Genomic DNA, 24,545 nt, shown 5'->3' with positions numbered 1-24,545 from the left:
GGGTTCAAGCAGTTCTGCATCAGCCTACTGAGTAGCTGGGATTACAGGCACGCACCACCATGCCCAGCTAAAATTTTGTACTTTTAGTAGAGACGAGGTTTCACCATGTTGGCCAGGCTAGTCTCAAACTCCTGATCTCTGGTGACCCACCTGCCTCAGCCTTCCAAATTGCTGGGATTGCAGGCATGAGCCACTGCACCTAGCAGTTGTTATCTTTCAGAGGGGAATGTATGGGGTTTCAAAAGTGTTTTTTAACCTAGCTGGTGGTAGTTACACAGGTGTTTGCTCTATTATTTTTTGTTAATGTAGAAGTGTATGTGATATAATTCACAGTAAAGTAAATGGTGAATCAAAGAGAGTCAAAGGGCAATGAGTTAGTGAAGATGGAGTACAGGAGTTTTCTCAGGTGGATCAGAGAAATGGGATGGTATTTGGAAGGCCACATGGAAAGATTGTTGCATTTTCTAGGGAAAGATACTTCCAGTCCTGATTAGTCTTATTAACATCTATGCATGATCCCTATTAACAACTGAGACTTGAGCATCTCATTGTTCTCCCCCTAGTGCCATCATTCTCCCAGTCATCCAGGCTTGAAACCTTGTTATGCCTATATGTTGTCACCATATCATGATTTTTTTCCTTTGAAAAATTTTTCATGTATCTTATTATTGTTTCTCTTACTACTTAACACCTTTGTTAACAGGTGTTTACTATTTGACTTTTGAAATAAATCATTGGATGTCTTTGTTAAAGAAAAAACAAAAATTTTAAAAGAAAACAAATTATAAATTTGTATTACAATTTAAAAAGAGGTACTTGAGTAGTTCAATGAAAAGCCATATATAAGACAATTTAAAAAGATTTAAAGGCATATTGGGCAAAGTTGGTTTTTAAAAGGAAAATAACATTTTTTAGAGACGTCTTTTGGTGCAAATAAAAGCCCCATGCTACATTGGTATTGTAGGTAGTGTAGATGGTTCTAGTTATCTGATTAATTGGCAAAAAGCAAATGCTTAAGACTTTGTTTATTCATTTCTTATTGCTGAAATTTAATACTTCTGGTTGGATGAGTAAACTGGATTATGGTAGAGATAAGGCAACATAATTCTCAGTTCTGCCCTGCTCAACTTCTAGAGTTTAGTCTTAGATCAGATGCTTATGACTCTGCAAACTTGTGATTTAAGGCTTTCTGGATCTGTACACTGCTGGTTGAGGTCATAGAGTTTCCAATATTGAGAAGACTGCTGATACTGGATGTTGTCTCCTTGATTTTTTTTTTCCTTTTTTTTTGGAGACAGGATCTCACTCTTGCCCAAGCTGGAGTGCAGTGGCACAATCATGGCTCACTGCAGCCTTGATCTCCTGGGCTGAAGTAATCCTCCTACCTCAGCCTCCCAGGTAGCTGTGGCTATAGGTGGACACCACCATGCCATGTTGATTTTTACATTTTTTTCATAGAGTTGAAGTCTCGCTATGTTGCCAACCTGGTCTCAAACTCCTGGGCTCAAGCCATCCTCCTACTTCTGCCTCCCAAAGTGCTGGGATTACAGGTGTGAGCCACTGTGCCTGGTGGCCTCCTTGATTTTCTTTATCCTCTCATTGCCAATCTCTCTAGGCTGTCTTTGGAAATTGAGGTCCATGTGAATTTGTGACCTGTATTCCTGGTACGTGTTTTCTCCACTGGCCCACCTGTTTTTTGTACACCTAGTTATGGTACATTAAGTCACTCCTTGCCCAGAAGGGTGGGAATATCTTGGTAGATGCCCAACAATAAGAATGGTTGTGTTGGTCTTGCCTTTTGGAATATGCACGTATTTTTCCCCCATTCTCGTTATTGTGGTAATTCTACTGGTAATTGCATGGAGATCCACCCTGGTAACTCATTTCTTTTTTCTTTTTTTTCCAACTAGATTTGATAGCTAGGTGTGTCATTTCTTTAACCTCAACCACAGCCTCTTCAATTCCTCCGTTTCCTCTTCGTATTCTTCACAGTAGTCTGATACTCAAATACATCTTCCTTAGGCTGAAATACTTCCTTCCTTTCTGTTGATAAAACCATATCAATGTTTTATTAACTCTTTTACTTTCTCCAAAACCTTTGTTGCTATAATCATCTTGTCCCCACTAGTGGGTATTAGTATGTTGTGGGGCTGCCACGGGCGGTTGGGGAAAGGATGGCTGCCAGGTCTCAGCCTCACTATTCATGTTGTAGAGATGGTGATTGATGCAGGGCTTGATGCAGCAGTGGTAGGGTCCTCCCAGATTGTGATGGTGACTGGGCTGCTTATGGCTCTCTGGGGTTCACTCTTCATTTCCAACACCAGTTAAACTCATCCTCTTTTTCATATGCTGTGGCAACCATGCAGGTGCACTGCTTAAATGTCTCTCTAAGAAAGATTCCAGTTTCAGGGAATGCAGTTAGCTGACAACCTGCAGTTGTTAGTACCTTCAGGGCCTTTAGGTTTGGGGTTGAGAACTTGAATTTCCTGGGAAATCCACAGCCAGTGATAGAGCATGGCGTGGGTAATAGGACATATCCATTTTGGCTCAGTGCAGGACTCCTCTAATGGACAGTCTTGCTCTGAAGCACCCTACTGGGTTGACCAAGACTTTGTTAGATCTACATCAAGGTCTGAGACTTTCTCTGCTCAGTCCTGCTTCATAGCCACTTCCTTCCTAGGTTTCAAATCTGTGTCATGGTCTGAAAGCTTTCAATTTTTTTTTTTTTTTAATTTTAATCTTTTTTTTTTTTTTTTGAAGCAGAGTCTTGCTCTGTCACCCAGGCTGAGGGCAGTGGAGCGATCTTGGTTCACTGCAACCTCTACCTCCTGGGCTTAAGCCGTTCTCCTGCCTCAGCCTCCCGAGTAGCTGGGATTACAGGTGCCCACCACCACACCCAGATAATTTTTGTATTTTTAGTAGAGACTGGATTTCACCATGTTGGCCAGGCTGGTGTCGAACCCCTGACCTCAAGTGATCTGCCCACCTCAACCTCCCAAAATGTTGGGATTACAGGTGTGAGCCACCTGGACCTGGCCTGGTCTGAAAGTTTTCTGTGCCCAGTCCTCTTTCCTCCCCACTTTTATCTTGAGCAGTAAACCTCTTGTACTTCCAACTCTCTCATCAGCTTCTCAGAGGACTCTAAATGACACCTATCACTTCCACTGGTTATTTACCTAATTTATCTCTAAAACTGAAGTAAGGATTATCTGGCCGGGCGCCGTGGCTCACGCCGGTAATCCCAGCACTTTGGGAGGCCGAGATGGGCGGATCACGAGGTCAGGAGATCAAGACCATCCTGGCTAACATGGTGAAACCCCGTCTCTACTAAAAAATACAAAAAACTAGCCGGGCGAGGTGGCGGGCACCTGTAGTCCCAGCTACTTGGGAGGCTGAGGCAGGAGAACGGCATGAACCCGGGAGGCAGAGCTTGCAGTGAGCTGAGATCCGGCCACTGCACTCCAGCCTGGGCCACAGAGCGAGACTTCGTCTCAAAAAAAAAAAAAAAAAGGATTATCTAATTTCCCTTTTTTAACTCCCTTTTGACTCCTCCCAGTATTTTTTTAGGTCATCAATTTCACCCACCCCCAGCACCTGCATCTCCTCTAATACCCATCTATATTATATTAGTAAAAGGCACCACTGTTTACTTAGTTGCATTTACATCTTTCACATTTAAATTTGTGACCCATCTTTTGGGGAAGCGGGGGGAATGGAGGTGGTATTGTGTGAGATGGGAATCAGACAGTTAAAAGGAGTGACTTTAGTAAGGCATGAATGAGGTCACAGGTAATGCAGGTCAGATCATGTGAGACTTTGTTGTAAGTCATCAATCGGCCATTGAAAGGACTTTAGCTTCTACTCTGTGTGAGATGGGGGATGGGGAGTCATTGGAAGGTTTTGAGCAAAGGAGTAGTATCTCACTTACTTTTTACCAGGAACATTTTGGCTGCTCTGGAGAATAGACAGAGGGCAGATAAGTTGGAAGCAGGAAGATTAGTTGGGAGAGTATCACAGTAATCTAAGTACAAGGCATTGGTAGCTTGCACCAAGGTGATAACAGTGAAGTTGTTAAGAATTGGCTCATTATCTGGGGACAAGACTCAAGCAATGTCATTTTATTTTGTAAAAGCTCCCTAGGAGTTTCAGGTACACATGAGGGTTGAGAATTTGTGCTACCATTTATACATTTTTATAGGAATGCCTGGACTTAAGACATATAGACATCTTCATCAGCTTAATTCAAGTGGGTAGAGAAGCATAGTGATTAATAGCAAGTATTTTTATATCTGACCCAGGATTAGATCCATGCTATTTATTCACTGTAACTTTGAGCTTTATTTTTCTCATCTTTAAATGCAGATACCTACTTTGTAGGTATATTTGTTATGATTAAATGAACCAACGTGAATTAAATGAGCTAGTATCTGACATATTCATGCTTAAAAAGCAGTAGCTTAAAGAAATCTGACACATGAAGTGATAAAAATTTTAGGATTGATAATGCTCAGTGTTGTTGAGGATGTGGAGGAATAGGTCCCACTGTTGGTGAGAATGTATACAAAGGGCAGTTTAGTAATATCTATCAAAATTTCAATTTTCACAACCCACTAGTTCTCCTTCTAGAAATTTTATTTGTGGAAACATTCACACCTATGTTCAGATATTCAGTGCAGCATCTTTTAATGGCAAACAGTTAGAAATAATACTCCTCATAAAGGAATAAATTGGATATATTCATTTATGGAATGCTTTGTGGTTATGAAAAATAATAGGTAGGTCTATACATACTGTCATGGAAAGATCACTAGTATGTATTTTAGTTTTTTTTTTTTTAAAGCAACACCAGTATATCATTTGAGAGTACTTAACATCCTCACTATTTGAAATCTATAAGATTATGTTCGTTTATCACTTATATGGGTTTTTATATGAGCTCATATAAAAGGTAGGCCAAAGGCTGGGCATGGTGGCTCACGCCTGTAGTCCCAGCACTTGTGGAGGCCAAGGTGGGCAGATCGCTTGAGACCAGGAGTTTGAGATCAGCCTGGCCAACACGGAGAAACCCTGTCCTCTATTAAAAATACAAAATTTAGCCAGAGCCAGGTGTGGTGGCTCACGCCTGTAATCCCAGCCCTTGGGGAGGCCAAGGAGGGCGGACTACTTGAGGTCAGGAGTTCGAGACTAGCCTGGCCAACGTGGTGAAACCCCATCTCTAGTAAAAATACAAAAATTAGCCCGGTGTGGTGGCATGTGCCTGTAATCCCAACTACTTGGGAGGCTGAGGCAGGAGAATTGCTTGAACCCCAGAGGCGGAGGTTGTCGTGAGCTGAGATTGCTCCACTTCATTCCAGCATGGGTGACAGAGCAAGACTCTGTCTCAAAAAAAAAGAAAAAGAAAAAAGCCAGGCATGATGGTGCATACCTGTAATCCCAGCTGCTACTTAGGAGGCTGAGGCATGAGAATTGCTTGAGACTCTGTCTCAAAAAAAAAGAAAATAAAAAAGAAAAGGTAGGTTGTGCACAGTGACTCACGCCTGTAATCCCAGCACTTTGGCAGACCGAGGCAGGTGGATTCCCTGAGCCCAGGAGTTTGAGACCAGCCTGGGCAACATAGCAAGACCGTGTCTCTGTTAAAAATAAGATAAAATAAAATAGAAGAAAATAAAAGGCAGTGATGGTAATTTCATAAACAGTAATACTTATCAAATTATTATAGTGCCCATGTTTTAACAGTATTGAATGCCTCATTATAATAACATTGTTTGTTTTCTGTACTATATATCTGTTTTTAGATATTTAAAGAGCTATAAATTATCTTAAGGTAAATTATAGATGCCCCCAAGGATTTCTACTAGGAAATATTGAAGATGCAGATATATTGCATAGTTTCTGTCTCTATTTGACTAATAACCAAATGGATAGGTAAGATGAAAACAGATGAAACAAATTTTTTAAAAAGTATTTTATATAAGTATATATTCTGTTGGTGTGCTTCTAGGAATTTGTCCTAGGCAAATAATCCGACAAGTACATAATGACATATACAATAGTATTCATTGCAGTGTTTATAATAATAATAAATTGCACATAACCTAAGTGATAGGTATTAATTTATGATAAACATAATGAAATATTATGTAATAATTAAAAATAATTATTTAGATCTATAGTTATTAACAGATAAAACCTACAATCTACTAAAAAGGGAAAAGAAGTTTAATACATTATATATAATATCTTCTCTCTACAGATTATAAGACTAGAGTAGTCAGGGAAAGTAAAGAATAGAATAGATTTGGATAGACAACATGTAGAAGAGGACATTTTAAATGAGCATTTCCCAACCTTTTTGGACGCACATTTCTTAATTTTAAAATTTTATCAATTTGCATTGTATATGGTAAAATGGTTTTTAAGTAAAAAGTATTTTATGTCAGTATAATACTTAAAACTGCTTTCTGAGCCAGGCGCAGTGCAGTAGCTCACGCCTGTAATCCCATCCCTTTGGGAGCCCAAGGTGGGTGGATCACTTGAGGCCAGGATTTCGATACCAGCCTGTGCGATATGGTGAAACCCTGTCTCTACTAAAGATACAAAAATTAGCTGAGCGTGGTGGCGCAAGGCTGTAATCTCAGCTACTTGGGAGGCTGAGGCACAAGAATCACTTGAACCCAGGAGGCAGAGGTTGCAGTGAACCAAGATTGCATCTGCACTATAGCTTGGGTAACAGAGCGAGACTGTCTCAGGAAAAAAAATGTTTTTTTGCTTTATAAATTTTTGTTCTTTGTTGTACAGAATCATTTTTGGCTCATAGTAAGGAAACTTTCTAATGTTTAGAACTGTTTAACAGTTTAAGATTTCAGGCATTGTATGTCACTGTGTGACCATTTATCACATATGCTGAAAATAAACTTTAGGTCTTATCTAATTTACTGATTTACTGGACTTGACAAGTAGCAAATTGATTTATGGCCCCATGGACAAAGTTCATTCCCTGTGCCTGAGGGTCTGTGGAAATCTCTTGTAAAGAAAAGTAATGTCATTTTTTTTTTTTAATTTCCAAGTTATAAAATTGTATTTCTTAGTGTTTAGGAATGCCATAATTTGTGGCATTTTAAAGGTGTATACTTTATTTCCACGTAGGCCGAATACATCAAGCAATGGTAACATCTTTAAATGAAGATAATGAAAGTGTAACTGTTGAATGGATAGAAAATGGAGATACAAAAGGCAAAGAGGTAAGATCACTGGGTTAAATTTTATTCCTAGTCCTGCAATCAAGATTCTGAATGTAAAACCAGAAAGTACATAATGCATATGTTTTTATTATTCCTTTAAAACTTTGAAATGATTAAAAATTTTCACTTAAAGGTAGATTCCTCCTATATCTCTTATGTGATTGCACATATCAATCTTAATTATTTGATAAAAATATACTGTTCTTTAAGTCTGGCTCGTACAGTTTGAAAATGTGCTATAATATTTAATTATGTGGTTCTATTGGTCACTGTGTTGTTAGCAATTCATAGAGTCAAGACTATAAAATGATACTTTGAGAGAAATTCTTTAAATTTGGGGATTATAATTCTAAATCATTTGTAAGGCTAAGGGATTGTATTCTTTTTTTTTTTTTTTTTTTGAGACAGGGTCTCATTTTGTCACCTAGGCTGGAGTGCAATGGCATGATCACGGCTTACGGCAGCCTTGACCTCCTGGGCTCAAGTGACCCTCCCACCTGTCTCCAGAGTAGCTGGGACTACAGGTGTGTACTACCACACCTGGCTAATTTTTGTATTTTTTGTAGAGACGGGGTTTCACCCATGTTGCCCAGGCTGGTCTCAGACTCCTAGGCTCAAGTGATCTGCCCACCTTGACCTCCCAAAGTGCTAAGATTACAGGCATGAGCCACTGCACGCAGCTGAGGTACTGTATTCATTAGGCTAAAGTAATTTAAGAGTTATTTACTGTGTCAATTTATTTGAAAAATAAAAGGTTAATTGTCAAAATATACTCTCAAAAGACTATGTGTGTGTGTTGTGAACAGATTGACCTGGAGAGCATCTTTTCACTTAACCCTGACCTTGTTCCTGATGAAGAAATTGAACCCAGTCCAGAAACACCTCCACCTCCAGCATCCTCAACCAAAGTAAACAAAATTGTAAAGGTTAGTGATAAAAATTCAGAGTGCAGGATACTGGGAGCGGGGGTGGTGGTGGGGTGTAGATGTGTGTGTATTCTAGTTTGAAATTGGTAGGCTTTGAAGAGTTTAAGAATTGATTAATTTGCTTTTTCTGCCATCCATATTCATGTATATACATACATATTTTCAAGGATTAAGGTTGTCTAATTCACAATTATGACAATCACTGGATAAGGTCTTAGAAATTTCTCACCTAATTAGGATTTTTCCTGAGACTAAGTTTCTCAGGAGATATACATCAAAACCATTTGCTTGGTGTTTGTTAAATGAATACATATGACTTTGACAAAGGCATAATAGCTATTTCTTAGGAATAATAGCTACCAACTCTGATAGTCTTTTGAAATTATAATTCTGCTATTTGTTTCTTAGAGAAAGATGGGAAATGATACTGTAGTTCTTCTATATTGTCTGTCATGATATACCTTAAAACTGTGCTAAATCCTCCCTGGCAGTTTTATCTTTATAAAAATTAAAAGCACATTGTTTTTACGGCTTTTAAAGATAATTCTCCTTCCTTTCTCTCAAGACCTTTCAGTATTACATTTTTGTTTCAAAATACAACTCTTTTTAAAACAGGTAGTGTTGCAAAATTGTTGAATCTGCAGTTCTTTGTGTTCATTTCAACAAGCATTTGTGGTTTTGTTTTTTTGTTTTTTTACATTGTGCCAAATACTATGCTGGACCAAATACAAAGATGAATGATGACATGGCTTTCAGCCTGTAGGAACTTGATATCTTTCAGGGAGGACATAGATAAGCATCTAAATATAGTATGATAGAAGCAACAAAACCTTGTTTTGTGAACTATGCAGATGAACGTAAGGCATATTTTCAGCTCATGAGTTTAATCATATTGAGAGTCACCACTTAGAGGTTATTAGCTACCACTTACAAATGGGTTGTTTTTTATATTCATCTTCAAAATAAAGGATCTTCACTGGAGGATCTTTATAGTTTATTCTTCCTGGTATATCATTAACAACCTTTACTGTACATTAGAATTACCTGGAATAGAATAAATCAGTATATTTTAAAAATAAATATTTACTATTAATGCTATCAGTATTCAAGTTCCTTTATATATTTTCCTCTATCTTCCAAAAATATTCAGGAATTAATATGAGCCAGGCACTGATCTAAGGACTTTCTTCACAACAACCTATGAGGTCATTACTACTGCTATTCCCGTTTCATTGATGAGGAAACTGAAACAAAGAGCGGTTAAGTAGCTTTACAATAATATGTGTTTTAATCATCATACTGTGCTGCTAAAACCATGTAATAAATGTCATTTCTGAATAAGAGGGGGTAAAAAAAAAATAAGTATTTTTATAAGTATTAAAAAGTATTTTTAAAGTATTAAAATAAATCAAAATTTTTAAAATACTGATTTATGGGCCCCACTCCCAGAGATTCAGTTTTATTTTACCTAAAGGGAGGCACTGGCATCAGTGTCCTTTTAATAGTACTCATCTGATTTAAATGTGTAGCCAAGGTTAAGACAACTACGCTATTTGATATCTTTTTTGAGGTGAATAAAAGGAAGCCTTCATGAATAAATTAGAGGACCAAAAGTTTGCTGCCTTAATCCATACAGTGTCCAAGTCTTAGAAACTCTTATGAAACCTTTTTAGGATAACTGACAATGTACATTTTATAGTATTCTGATATTTTAGTTTAACAAGGGGTTCTAAGCTGTCTAGAACTAATATTTTATGAATTACCCCCTCTTATTCAGAAATGACATTTATTACATGGTTTTAGCAGCATAGTATGATGATTAAAACACATTATTGTGAAGCTACTTAACCGGTCTTTGTTTCAGTTTCCTCATCGATGAAATGGGACTAGCAGTAGTAATGACCTCATAGGTTGTTGTGAAGAAAGTCCTTAGATCAGTGCCTGGCTCATATTAATTCCTGAATATTTCTGGAGGGTAGGGGAAAATATATAAAGGAACTTGAATATTGATAGCATTAATAGTAATTCATTAAGATTATAGTTTTTCTTCATTTTGTTTTATATTCTTACATATCTGCCTACTTTCGTTTAATTGAAAGCAACTCAGATCATGATACTTATGAGGAGTAAAGACAGAAAATATAATGAGCATTTTTTTCCTTTCATAGAATCGACGGACCGTGGCTTCCATTAAGAATGACCCTCCTCCAAGAGATAATAGAGGTAAAGTAAAAATTTATCTCTTAATTTTGGCTTTTGGCTTCTTAGTATGTTCCTGACGAGGTAAATCAAAAGTAAACATTACCCTGATGTTGGTATTTATTTAAATTTTACCTGGCTAATTTTCAGAGGGTTTTTTTTTTTTTTTTTTTTTTTTTTTGGCGGAGGGGTGTTTGTTTTGTTTTGCTTTTTTGAGCAGGATCTTGCTCTCTCACCCAGTCTGGAGTACAGTGGCATGAACACGGCTCACTACAGCCTTGACCTCCCAGGGTCAAATGATCCTCTTACCTCAGCCTCACATGTAGCTGGGACCACAAACATGTGCCACCATGCCCAACTAATTTTTTTATTTTTTTGTAGAGACAGCCTTTCCATGTTGCCTAGGCTAGTCTTGAACTCCTGGGCTCAAGTGATCCTCCTGCCTTGGCCTCCCAAAGTGTTGGAATTACAGGTGTGAGCCACCGTGCCCAGCCTGGTATCTTCTTGATTTCCTAATACAATATACCAATAATACTAAAAAATGATTTTGTCCGGGTGTGGTGGCTCAGGCCTGTAATCCCCACACTTTGGGAGGCTGAGGTGGGTGGATCACCTGAGGTCAGTAGTTCGAGATCCCCCTGGGCCAACATGGTGAAACCCCGTCTCTACTGAAAATACAAAAAATTAGCCAGGCGTGGTGGCGGTGCCTGTAATCCCAGCTACTCGTGAGGCTGAGACAGGAGAATTGCTTGAACCTGAGTGGCAGAGGTTGCAGTAAGCCAAGATCACACAACTGCACTCCAGCCTGGGCGACAGAGCGAGATTCCGTCTCCAAAAAAAGAAAAATGATTTTTAAAATGTATGGGATGATGGCTGGGCACGGTGGCTCCTCCCTGAAATCCCAACACTTTGAGAGGCCGAGGCAGGTGGATAACCTGAGGTCAGGAGCTCAAGACCAGCCTGGCCAACATGGTGAAACTCCGTCTATAATAAAATACAAAAACTAACCAAGTGTGGTGGCATATACCTGTAATCCCAGCTACTCAGGAGGCTGAGGCAGGAGGATCACTTGAACCCAGGAAGTGGAGGTTGCAGTGAGCCGAGATTGCATCACTGCACTCCAGCCTGGGCAGTAGAGTGAGACCCTGTCTCAATAAATAAATAAATAAATAAATAAATAAATAAATAAATAAATAAAAAATAGAATGGATGGGATGAATATGAAACTATGAAATGCAATTTTTAATTCATCTTATTTACTAAATAATTTTGTAAATTCGAGAAGAATAGCATGAGAAAGAAAGGAATGGGGAAAAAGTCAATTAGTTGGCTGATTTCACTAGCTGAAGAAAAGTTGAACACACATAAAAATTGTGTGGTTAACTGAAGTCTCCCATATATTTTCAGCCAGGACATGAAAAGCATAGTGAATTTATTTTCTGCTGTTTAGTGGTTCAGAATTGTCTTTTCTGGCAGTATTCTTTCTCTGTGTGTGTGGATAGTAGACCAGGATGGACAGAAGTATTAAATGAGAGGCTGAAAGTAGAGTCCTTTATTTAAACACTATCTTTTGAGTCTTATGTAAATTTATATTTCTTTTAAAATTTGATATTCATATTTAATTTTATATTCTTTTTCTACTTGTATAATATCCACATTGGGAAATTCTCTGCTGAAGATTTGCATATTTGAGGAGCAAAGAGTGGGATTTGGAATAGAGGGAGGGTTGAAGAATTCTAAGTTTTTACTCTCTGTATATATTTGATTAGTATAAATTTTAAAAAATGAGAATACATGTAAAATTTATATTTTGCTGAGTGTGGTGGTTCATGCCTTTAATCCCATCACATTGGGAGGCCGAGGTGGGTAGATCACCTGAGGTCAAGAATTTGAGGCCAGCCTGACGAATATGGTGAAACCCTGTCTCTACTAAAATTACAAAAATGAGTCGGGCCTAGTGGCATGCGCCTGTAGTTCCAGCTACTTGGGAGGCTGAGGCAGGAGAATCACTTGGGAGGCTGAGGCAGGAGAATCAACCCGGGAGGTGGTGGTTGCAGTGAACCGAGATTGCACCACTGCACTCCAACCAGGGTGACAGAGCGAGACTCCATCTCAAAAAAAAAAATTTATATTTTGCACACATATTTTAGGAGGATTTCTTTGTAGTTTAAAGTTTTAAGACCTGGAGCGGTTTATATATACATATATATGTATATTTTGTTTTCTTCACATATATATTTTAAAGGATTATTAAAAATCAAGCTTGGTTTTGGTTTTTATGTAAATTATTTAGATTGAATTTTGTAGCTAAAATTACATTGGTGAAAGCTAGGTCTGCACATATTACTTTGAAAGTCTCTTAGCTTATGTCAGTTTATGGAACAGAATTATTATAAACTATATTATATTTTACATATATAAATAGAAAACTTGGCAACTTACTAATGTAACTTTTAAGGATCAGGTTTTTGGGGATATCTCTTCCTTTTACTAAGGTTATCTTTACTAATTTTCTATCCTGAATTAAATTTTTTTGCTTACAGTGGTTGGTTCAGCACGAGCACGGCCCAGTCAATTTCCTGAACAGTCTTCCTCTGCACAACAGAATGGTAGTGTTTCAGATATATCTCCAGTTCAAGCTGCAAAAAAGGAATTTGGACCCCCTTGTATGTAAATTATGTATCAAGGATTTAGTCATTTTAGGCATACATGTATTCTCTCTTGGTCATCCTTTTTAAATCCTCAAAGAGTAAACAGTCTAAATACAAGCTTGATTGCAGATTTCATTTTACCACTGTGGAAAATTTAACTTCTTTTTATTAGTTTAGTCTGTTAATTGGGTTTTTTAAAGTATATTTTGGAGCAAAAATTTTTTTGTGAAATTATAGCAATGTTTCAGTTTGAGTTTAAAATTCTGGTCAGATGATAATTTGTCAGATGTTACAGAAGAAAGTCTTGTGCTCCTTGATTCTTTGAATTCAAAAATGTGTGTTTCTAAACCAAGAGATGACATGTATCAATATGTTTGAGTCATTTTTCTGGACTCTCATCTGTACATTGTCCTATTTTAGTTTTGGTAAAGCAGTTCATTAAGTAAAGCTCACATAGTTGTTATAGGCATGCTTTGTCACTGTGTACCTTTTGCGTGTGTGTGGTGAAGTTATACATAAAAAAATATAATATTAGTACTCTAAAAAAGAAAACTATACTTCTACAGCTCATGTTGTCTTTTCAGCACGTAGAAAATCTAATTGTGTGAAAGAAGTAGAAAAGCTGCAAGAAAAACGAGAAAAAAGGAGATTGCAACAGCAAGAACTTAGAGAAAAAAGAGCCCAGGTTCGTAACATAAGCATGTATTTTGTTTATATGCTAACCAGAGATTAGATTGTATCAGTGAAGGTAATTGATGTGACAAAAATAAGGCATTTTTTTGGAGAATTTTAAGAATTCCTTAAATTGATATTGAGGAATAATATAAACTCTTGTGAAAATAAGTTACCATAACACGTTTTTACTGTATTGTTCTTTTCATGTTTTATGGGTATGTGTTAACGCTAAAATTTGTTCCATTAAGAAAAAGCCATTGTGTTACAGAATTCTAATGTGTATAGTATAACATTTAAGAATTTTTATTTTAGAAAGACCTAAAAATACTTTGGGAAAAATATCTAGTTAAAGTGCATGATTAAACTATAAATTTTATTATTGTTTTTATATGGTTAATAAGTTCACATGTCTTAGTGAAACGGGAAATTCCTTGTGTTTTGATTTATGCCACATATGAAGAATGGATCTCTATTATATCCCCCTCGGGGTCCCTTCAGATGGTAGCAAGACTGCTTAATAGCAGTGGGAAAATTGCATAGAGAACTGGTCTTTTACCCTTCTACAGGTCTTTACATATTAGACATTTTGTTATTATACATATAACTCCACCATTGTGCTTGTATGGCATCTATTACATTCTCATAACTACTCTTCTCTAATAAAACATCAGGATTATTTATTTAATAGTATGTTCAAATGCCCTTAATCATGTGAAACTACCAGTTCAGATGTTGCGTTGTAGAATTGTGGACCTAGTATTATATCCAACCTGAATGAATCAGCTTTTATCTGAAAGTGACCTGAGAATGACCAATTGGGTTTTGAAATAAATAATAAAACAGATTATCTACTAATACTTAGCATAGATGCCGCCTGGTGTTTCCTGTGGGTACTTCATAATACTTACACATCTCTCTGTGATCTCTTAATTCTCACTTCACAGTCTGCTTCTCAGTTGACATAGGTGGTATTATTTCCTAGAAGAAGGTTAATTGAAAGTAAGTTTCAGTAACAGTTTGTAATTTAGTTGCATTCAAAAAAAATCTGAATATGATGTATAAAAAATGTGACTTCTTAGAATGGTTAATAATTTATTGTTCAAGGCTAGGAGAGGCTGTTGACTATTGCTATTTGTATCTTAATCTGAATTTTCTGTTTTGAAACCAAATAAATTGTAGTTGGCATTCCAAAATTTGAATTTTAAAGATTTTTAAAAAATGATCTTGGCTTCTGATTCCTTTAGTTCTATGTTCTGTCGATTTGGGACAGTTTTGTCATTACTTAGTATTTTTTAGAGGGTCAGCAAATATAGAAAATGAAGACAAATGAATCTGTATTTATACTTTGCTGAAACACTGGATTAAATTAGAAGATGAATCTGCTTAAATGAATTTTCCTAGAATTTCAGCTTTTCTAAAGTTATTTGCCAGTGGTTAACATGAGCATTATTTCTCTGTTGCTCCATTTTATAGAATAATTAAGGTATATGTATAACAGATGGATTTTTGAAATAGGTAAATGGTAACTTCAATGAAGAGTCTTTAATTCAGAGTTAACAGAATGCATGCAGACTAAGAGAATTGTGTTTGTAATATGAAAGTGGTTCAGAGCTGATTATGAAACCACAACTTTGAAACTATATCATATCGTCAGTTTGAGTTTAGGCTTGGTTATGACAAATGGCACAATTTAATTTTCAAACCAAATATAAATGCAACAAATACATTATTATATTTATAATGGTGAATTCTCTCTCTGTCTTCTAATAGGACGTTGATGCTACGAACCCAAATTATGAAATTATGTGTATGATCAGAGACTTCAGAGGAAGTTTGGATTATAGACCATTAACAACAGCAGATCCTGTAAGATTCTTTGCAAACCATTATTCTGGAACTTTTTGTGCTTCAAATAAAAGCATGTATTTGACACTTGCTAAATTCATACTGTATTCAGCTATGTAGTTTTTCCTTTATGGGTGCTCATTCACCATATTTTAAGAAAAGTAATTATCCACATTAATGCTCATTTTCCGTAATTTAGTATATGAGATATGCTGCCTATAGCGATGTCCTTCTCAAAGCAAAACCTCCCTGTCTTTGGAAGGGCAGAGCAACACTTAAAGGAGTGATAGCGGAAGACTCACTTTCCTTTCTGACTATGAATTATACTTTGATCTCAGTTCCAAGCTTATCTTTGTCTTGGGCTGTAGATCCCACCATCAGTTCTAATTTGCTGGTGGTAATTTGTTAGTTTTAAATGTTACTCTGGCTTTTAACAATAAGTGATGGTTGTTGAGGGCTGCAGTGGACCAGAAATCTAGAACTGGAAAAAATCCTCTGCTCTTATTATTCAACTCCCTTGCTGTTGATGAATGAGAATTCACTGGACAGGGAATGCTTTTTTTTGAGACGGAGTCTTGCTCTGTTGCCCAGGCTGGAGTGCAATGGTGTGATCTCCGCCTCCCGGTTCAAGCGATTCTCCTGTCTCACCCTTCCGAGTAGCTGGGACTACAGGCACCTGCCACCACACCCGGCTAATTTTTGTATTTTTAGTAAAAACGGGGTTTCACCCTTTTGGTCGGCTGGTCTCAAACTCCTGACCTCAGATGATCCATCCGCCTTTGCCTCCCAAAGTGCTGGGATTACAGGCGTGAGCCACTGCTCCCATCCAGGAATGCTTTTATAACTAATTGGTACTTATAAAAAATAATCCATCTGACGTAGCATATACAGAATGTGTTAGTTACAAAAAAGACATTTGTGTTAGATAGATGTATTATATAGAATTGTTGATAGTACTTGTATCCCACATATTTTAGGCCTTGCTATTCCTTCATGTATTTCACTTGCTACATGGGAGCTCACCCTTTAGGACAGGAATTGGCAAACGTTTTCTGCAAGGGTCTTTGGCTTTGGAACTATATGGTCTTTGTCACAACTACTGAACTCTGCCATTGTATTGTAAAAGCAACCATACACAATACATAAATGATGGGTATAACATTTGTTTCAATCAATGTGTGTCAGTAAAACTTTGCAGAAGAAGTAGGTAGTAGCTAAATTAGGCCCACAGGCCATACTGTGCCAATCCTTGATTTATGTTAATTATTATTAAAATGAGGCATGTATTAGGAACAAAAATTTTATAAACAAATACTTAGGCACAAGAATTGGCATATTTATAAAATAGTTCAAATTATTTGGCTCAGTAATCATCTGAGAATCCTGTTTCTTGCCAGTAATTATCTTTGCTAGCAACTTTCCCTATGATCAACCTATATGTCACTTAGTAGAATAGAAATGTTTACTTTTGTTGTGTATAGCACATCTTGAAGTGGATAATACAGCTTTTTTTTTTTTTTTTTTTTGTGAGACAGAGTCTTCTCTGTTGCCCAGGCTGGAGTAAAATGGCAGGATCTTGGCTCACTGCAACCTCCACTTCCTGGGTTCAGGCAATTCTCATGCCTCAGCCACCCGAGTAGCTGGAATTACAGGTGTGCACCACCATGCCCAGCTAATTTTTGTATTTTTAGTAGAGAATTGGCCAGGCTGGTCTTGAACTCCTGACCTCAGGTGATCCACCTACATCGGCCTCCCAAAGTGCTGGGATTACCCACTGCGCCTGGCATCACAGCTTCTTTTTTTTTTTGGTCCTGAGATAGAGTCTCACTGTCACCCAGGCTGGTGGGCAGCGGCATAATCTCGGCCCACTGCAACCTCCGCCTCCCAGGTTCAAGTGATTCTCCCACCTCAGCCTCCCGAGTAGCTGGGACTACAGGCATGCACCGCCACTCCCGGCTAATTTTTGTATTTTTAGTAGAGATGGGATTTCTCCATGTTGGCCAGGCTGGTCTCAAACTCCTGACCTCAGGTGATCTGCCCACCTCAGCCTCCCAAAGTGCTGGGATTATAGGAGTGAGCCACCACGCATGGCCTCCTCACAACTTCTTAATGTGAACTTAATGCTACTAACAACAGTAGTACCCTCTACAAAATTATTTCCTAAGGTGATGGTTTTCTAAATAACAAAATAAACAAGTTTCCATTACACTCGGAATTCTAGAAGTAATTATATCTGGCAACCATTAAAATTTGTGCAAAGCTAATTTGTTTTTTAAGCTTACCTATCATTTATGCTATGTATACATTTCTAAAACCCCTGGAGGAAATACTACATAATTGACATTTCAGTGTTTTACATGACAGTGATAATCACTGAAATAAAATACTTTTTATTTCTAGATTGATGAACATAGGATATGTGTGTGTGTAAGAAAACGACCACTCAATAAAAAAGGTATAGCACTTAATGAGCTCTAATAAAAGATTGATTTTATCTTATTTGTAATGTATTTTTATAATAGCAAATCAAATTGGTTTGGAAAAATGTAAATCATTTCCTTTGATTTGTATGTAACCATTATGCAGATTTCTATGGCTAAACTTGTCAGTTTGTTATTGCTCTGAATCATTGCCATTCCGAGTCTTGCTTCACAGAAATCTTGATTTTGTTTTTACTTTGCTGTTGAAATATTTTGTCTTAGTGAGTTGCATATTTATGGGATATTATCTTTATATGTACAGAACTTCCTACATGTATCTTAATTCTTACTACTAAAAATAATTTTTGTATATGAACTCAAATGCTGTGAAAATTATTGGGCATTGATTTTTCATTTATTCTTTTAGAAACACAAATGAAAGATCTTGATGTAATCACAATTCCGAGTAAAGATGTTGTGATGGTACATGAACCAAAACAAAAAGTAGATTTAACAAGATACCTAGAAAACCAAACATTTCGTTTTGATTATGCCTTTGATGACTCAGCTCCTAATGAAATGGTTTACAGGTAGGTAAATTCATTTTAAATCAGAATTTTGTTCTTATGCCATGTGGTCATCAACACCTTGAAATTTACATTAATTGTGGGATATTTCTTAAGAGGTGCAATATGCTGTTTTATTCTGAGTTTAAACAAAGAGAAAGTAATAAATGCTGTAATGAATATTAACACTTGTTCTCTGTAATGCTCCCTGAAATCACAGTTTCCATTGCTACTTGCTAAATAGCTTATGACACATATATATACATACATATGTATCAAACAAACCATGTATATGGATAAGAAATTTCTGGAAAATGTTAACCTCTAGGAATAGGATATGATGAGGAGGACTTTTAATTTTTACCTTTTAATCTCTGTACTAATAAAGAAACTTGAAATGTTTGTTTGAGGCATGGTCTTGCTCTGTTGCCCCAACTAGAGTGCAGTGGCACGATCACAGCTCACTGCAGCCTCGACCTCCCAGCCTCAGATGATCCTCCCATCTCAGCCTCCTAAGTAGCTGGGACCACAGGCATGCACCACCACACCCAGCTAATTTTTGTACTTTTGGTGGAGTTGAGGTTTCATATGTTGCCCAGGCTAACTTCAAACTTCTGAGCTCAAGTGATCGGCCCGCCTTGGCCTCCCAAAGTGCTGGGATTATAGGCGTGAGCCACTGTTATGCCTGGCCAAAATACCTGTTATCAGTAAATTACTAATTTATCTAAATCTGTATTTATTATGTATCATCACTTAAGGCGAAAAAGTTCCGTATTTGCATTTAAATTTGTCATCTTTAAGCTTGGAGATAGTTTTAGTACATGAGATTCTTGTATGTTTTCTGTATTCAACTTATAAATAATTCAAATTTACCTGTATTATACATTGGTATCTCAAATTTTTATGCCAGATTTAGATTTTCATACATAAGTTTGCAAACATTTCTAATAATTACAACATCAGTTTTAGCAGTATTGTTATTTTGGTTTATCTAGGAATATAACTGTCTTTGTAATTGCTTGAATGCTCTGTCTGGTTGTCCTTTTTCATAAAAATGCCTAGAAAGGAGAAATTTAGAGTTAATGAGACTAAGAATTGAAGGTGTTACAAAGGAAATAGTTTTGAGACCAACTCCTTTTGTCTTCATCAAGTGTACTGGGTAGTCAGTTGTTAAAAAAAAAAAAAAGGATCAAATTAAAGAACATGTGAATACTACATAGAGATATTTGTGAAGAATGTATTTAAAAGGTAATCATAATTGTTAATTGTAGAATTTTTTTTAGCTTTCTGAAGAGTCCACTCTTCCTTTTCATTCCCTCTTTCTACTCCTGCCTCATAAAATATGTTTGACTTTTATAATAGTTTTTAAGAAAGTATTACAAATACAGGCATGTTTCTGGGTGTATGATTTAGTTTTTATGATTTTGTTTTTACCCTGTATTTATGTTTCTTAACTTTATCAATATTTATCCTTCTCCTCTATCTCTTATACTTAACTATTATGGATTGAGGAGTTACATGTTTTTTTTGTGGGGAGGTGTGGGAGGGCGGGGTTGATCTAACTACTTAGCAGGCTCATCCCTAGTTCTTTTTGATCAGAACTTTTTCCTGCTCTTTTTGTTCTGTACTTTCTTCAGTTTTGCCTTTTACAAAACAAAACAAAGACAGCAGTTATATAAAATGTTCTACTTGTAGATCTGTTTTCCATCTTTTTTTTTTTTTCTTTCTTTTTAAGATGGAGTTTCGCTCTTGTCGCCCAGGCTGGAGTGCAGTGGCGCGATCTCGGCTCATTGCAAGCTCCGCCTCCCCGGTTCAAGCTATTCTCCTGCCTCAGCCTCATGAGTAGCTGGGATTACAGACGTGTGCCACCACGCTCGGCTAATTTTGTATTTTTAGTAGGGACAGGGTTTTACCATATTAGTCAGGCCGGTCTCAAACTCTTGACTTCAAGTGATCCACCCACCTCAGCCTCCCAAAGTGTTGGGATTAGAGGCCTGAGCCACTACGCCTGGCCTCCATCATACTTTTTAGTTTACTGTTCAGGAAAAAAGTACTTCTTATACCTTCCCGCCTTTTAATTTTAACCCTAGCAGTGGGTTATACCAATACGTTTGAAATATAATTCAAGGCCAGGCACGGTGGCTCACGCCTGTAGTCCCAGCACTTTGGGAGGCCAAGGCAGGTGGATCGCCTGAGGTCAGGAGTTTGAGACCAGCCTGGCCAACATGGTGAAACCCCATCTCTACTAAAAATCCAAAAATTAGCTGGGCGTGGTGGCAGGTGCCTGTAATCCCAGCTACTCAGAGATTGAGGCAGGAGAATTGCTTGAACTCGGGAGGTGGAGGTTCCAGTGAGCTGACATTGCACCATTTGCACTCCAGCCTGGGGGACAAGACTGAGACTTTGTCTCAAAAAAAGAAGAAAAGAAATATAATTCAAACCATAATATTTGGGTATCATTTTCCAAAATTGAGGCTGTCAACTTATTAATAGAATTCAGTGTCCTATAAGCGCAATTTATATTCTTTTTCCTTAAGCATAAATTACTTGTCTAAATTCAAGGTAGTCATCATTTTTCTATTTATTTAGATGGTCTAAAGATAATATTTTTGCAGTTTTTTTCCTGTGTTAACTTTAAAATTGAGATTACCACTCTTGTTTATTCTGTTTTTGTTGAAATTATAATACTTTTTGTTTTTATTGTATATGCCTTATTGTGACCATTGTTTATTATGGAAATATTGCTTGAAATTATGCTTTAAGTAGCTTTAAGTAATTTTAGCGTATGATATTTAAAATTATTAAATCAATTCTTTGATATTGTTAAGATTTTTAACAAATATTTGTTTAGAATCTTGCTGTTAAGTTTTGTTTATTAATAAAATACTTTGTATTACTCAGCATTACTTTTATTCATCAAAATATTGGTGACACATTCTGACTGATGCATTTTATTTTTAAGGTTTACTGCTAGACCACTAGTGGAAACTATATTTGAAAGAGGAATGGCTACATGCTTTGCTTATGGGCAGACCGGAAGTGGAAAAACTCATGTAAGTAATTTATTAAAGTTACATTCTGGTATGAAGCTACAGTTTCTTTTCCTTGTAGCTTAATTCCCAGACCTAAATTCTTAAGAGTTATTCCTGAGTAATGTCTGTTCTTTATTTTCTTTTTAAAATATAGACGATGGGTGGTGACTTTTCAGGAAAGAACCAAGATTGTTCTAAAGGAATTTATGCATTAGCAGGTAACTGTCCTTTTTCCATATAATTTGGAATATTCTTCTTAGGTATTATTCAGGTAACTTTGAAATAAGGCTTTAAAATATTGTTCAGCAACTATAATGCTATATTGACTGTGTATTATGTCAATTATAGGTTATTAGATTGCCTGAAAAGAACTGTAAGATTATATATTCACAAGATTTTTTTTTAAGAAGAAAAGAACTGTAGGCTGGGCATGGTGGTTCATGCCTATAATCCCTGCACTTTGGGAGGGCAAGGTGGGTGGATCACTTGAGGTCAGGAGTTTGAGACCAGCCTGGCCAACATGGTGAAACCCCATCTCTACTAAAAATGCAAAAAAAAAAACTTAGCCAGGTGTGGTGGTGGGCGCCTGTAATCCCAGCTACTCGGGAGGCTGAGGCAGAAGAATCGTTTGAACCCAGGAAGCAGAGGTTACAGTGAGCCAAGACCACGCCACTGCATTCCAGCCTGGGCAACAGAGCAAGACCCCATCTCAAAAAAAAAAAAAAGAACTGTAAGATTGACTTTGAGGGGGCAGAAATCTTGATTATAGTTGTCAGCAGTGTATTCTAGCACATTGTTGGAGATTAGTCTCAGTTGTTGAATTTCTGAACTGTAAAAAGCTAACTATGGTATGAGAATAACCTCATTATGACCACCTGTAATTTTATGCCATTTATAAATATAAATATTAATATAAATAAAAGTAGCACCCTTTTATGGAGTATGAAAGAGAATAGCTTCTATTAATACTGTTTTTTGTAAAATCAATATTGACTTTATTTCTCATTTTTATTATTGATACTGTTATCCTAGGTAAAGATTAACTGATTTCTCTAGAAATAGACAATTTGAGTTGCTTTTTAAAAATATTTATTGCATCTCAATTTTCTGTATATGAAATTCTTGACAGCTCGAGATGTCTTTTTAATGCTAAAGAAGCCAAACTATAAGAAGCTAGAACTTCAAGTATATGCAACCTTCTTTGAAATTTATAGTGGAAAGGTGAGTGGGAACTTTTTTAATTTTAATTTTTTTAAATATATATATACATATATCATAATATTTGCCATTTTAACCATTTTTAAGTTCAGTGGCATTAAATATATTCACATTGTTGTGCAGCCTTTACCACTATAATTTATGTGTATTTAGAACTTTTATGTTAGAATTTATGTTATGAGTTTTTTTTTTTAAATGTCCTTTGAAACTTTTCAACTTCAATGTTGAGAATTCTTATTCTAATTATTATTTTAATCTCTGAAATAATTCTTAAACTCTGGGTGACTTATTTTTATAGAACTGATACTTTAATTGCCACAGGATCTCGCTCTGTCACCCATGCTGGAGTGCAGTGGCATGATCACAGCTCACTGTAGCTTCAATCTCGTGAGCTTCCCGCCTTAGCTTTCCTAGTAGCTGCGACTATAGGCATGCACCACCATGCCCAGCTAATTTTTTTTGTTTTTAGCAGAGACAGCGTCTCACTATGTTGCCCAGGCTGGTTTTGAACTCCTGAGCTCAAGCCATCCTCCTGCCTCAGCCTCCCAAAATGCTGGGATTACAGGCGTGAGCTACTGCGCCTAGCCTCTTTTTTACTTTAAAGCTAGTTTTCTAATTTGAATATGGTTTTTCATAGGTGTTTGACTTGCTAAATAGGAAAACAAAATTAAGAGTTCTAGAAGATGGAAAACAGCAGGTTCAAGTGGTGGGATTACAGGAACGGGAGGTCAAATGTGTTGAAGATGTACTGAAACTCATTGACATAGGCAACAGTTGCAGGTAAATTTCATTTTGATTAAGAAAGGAAACTTCAGTTTTAGAAACTTTGGGTATAGCATAACAAAACGAGGATGTTATCTGTCAATACATCTTGGAAGTAAAAATCATTGTTCATAAAAACTTGCTTTACATGTAAATATGAGTGACAATTATTATATTGATACTATATTACAAGTATATTAGAAATATGCCAGATTAAATTGTATGAATCTGGTTCTATTTAAGTGTTACAACTCAGTGTCTTATCTGTATTTAAAAGATGAAAACTAGGTAAACCAGTGTTTGTTGCTGCTGCTGTTTTTAATGAAAATAATGTGGTTTGAACATGTTAATTAAAATTTTTATGTATCAAGATGTCCGTAATCACATTGCAGAACATCCGGTCAAACATCTGCAAATGCACATTCATCTCGGAGCCATGCAGTGTTTCAGATTATTCTTAGAAGGAAAGGAAAACTACATGGCAAATTTTCTCTCATTGATTTGGCTGGAAATGAAAGAGGAGCTGATACTTCCAGTGCGGACAGGCAAACTAGACTTGAAGGTGCTGAAATTAATAAAAGCCTTTTAGCACTCAAGGTAAATAAAATATATTTTATCATGAAAGGTCTTTTGCTTTTAACTTTAATTTTCTTTACTCAGTTGCAAAATAATAGTACCTAATAAGAGGTTTTCGAAATTCAGATGCTTATAATTTATAGTGTGATTTTATTATACCCAGAATTTTTCCTTGCACACATTCTTTATTCTTTTTAGATGGGATAAAGGATATGTGAATTAGTAGGTCAGTTCTGGGGCTACATAGGTAGACTCCAGAGGGTCTTTATTTTTCTTGAGACTAAGTCTTACTCTGTCGCCCAGACTGGAGTACAGTGGTGCAATCTCAGCTCACTGCAACCTCCACCTCCTGGGTTCAAGCCATTCTCCTACTTCAGCCTCCCCAGTGGCTGGGATTACAGGCACGTACCACCATGCCCAGCTAATATTTGTGT

At 36.7% G+C, this 24,545-nt stretch overlaps 1 protein-coding gene across 3 annotated transcripts in view; it reads left to right on the top strand.

Moving 5' to 3' along the window:
* The window catches only part of KIF2A (kinesin family member 2A), an 86,049-nt gene that overhangs the window by 35,396 nt on the left and 26,108 nt on the right, over nucleotides 1-24,545 (top strand). For 2 of the 3 annotated variants that reach the window (XM_023210475.1, XM_023210473.2), the window contains exons 2-14: nucleotides 7,147-7,241; nucleotides 8,048-8,167; nucleotides 10,336-10,390; nucleotides 12,910-13,032; nucleotides 13,602-13,702; nucleotides 15,463-15,558; nucleotides 17,938-17,992; nucleotides 18,385-18,547; nucleotides 21,486-21,576; nucleotides 21,710-21,773; nucleotides 22,685-22,776; nucleotides 23,411-23,553; nucleotides 23,928-24,132. In XM_023210475.1, coding sequence (XP_023066243.1) covers nucleotides 7,147-7,241; nucleotides 8,048-8,167; nucleotides 10,336-10,390; nucleotides 12,910-13,032; nucleotides 13,602-13,702; nucleotides 15,463-15,558; nucleotides 17,938-17,992; nucleotides 18,385-18,547; nucleotides 21,486-21,576; nucleotides 21,710-21,773; nucleotides 22,685-22,776; nucleotides 23,411-23,553; nucleotides 23,928-24,132 — 1,403 coding nt within the window. The remainder of the gene's footprint in view (nucleotides 1-7,146; nucleotides 7,242-8,047; nucleotides 8,168-10,335; nucleotides 10,391-12,909; nucleotides 13,033-13,601; nucleotides 13,703-15,462; nucleotides 15,559-17,937; nucleotides 17,993-18,384; nucleotides 18,548-21,485; nucleotides 21,577-21,709; nucleotides 21,774-22,684; nucleotides 22,777-23,410; nucleotides 23,554-23,927; nucleotides 24,133-24,545) is intronic. The other variant, XM_023210474.1, reaches the window with a different exon arrangement.

Source organism: Piliocolobus tephrosceles, chromosome 4 (assembly GCF_002776525.5).
Source record: "Piliocolobus tephrosceles isolate RC106 chromosome 4, ASM277652v3, whole genome shotgun sequence".
In the NCBI taxonomy this organism is placed as follows: Eukaryota; Metazoa; Chordata; class Mammalia; order Primates; family Cercopithecidae; genus Piliocolobus; species Piliocolobus tephrosceles.
The sequence above is the reverse complement of the archived record's forward strand: the minus strand, read 5'-3'. Positions and strand labels throughout refer to the sequence as shown.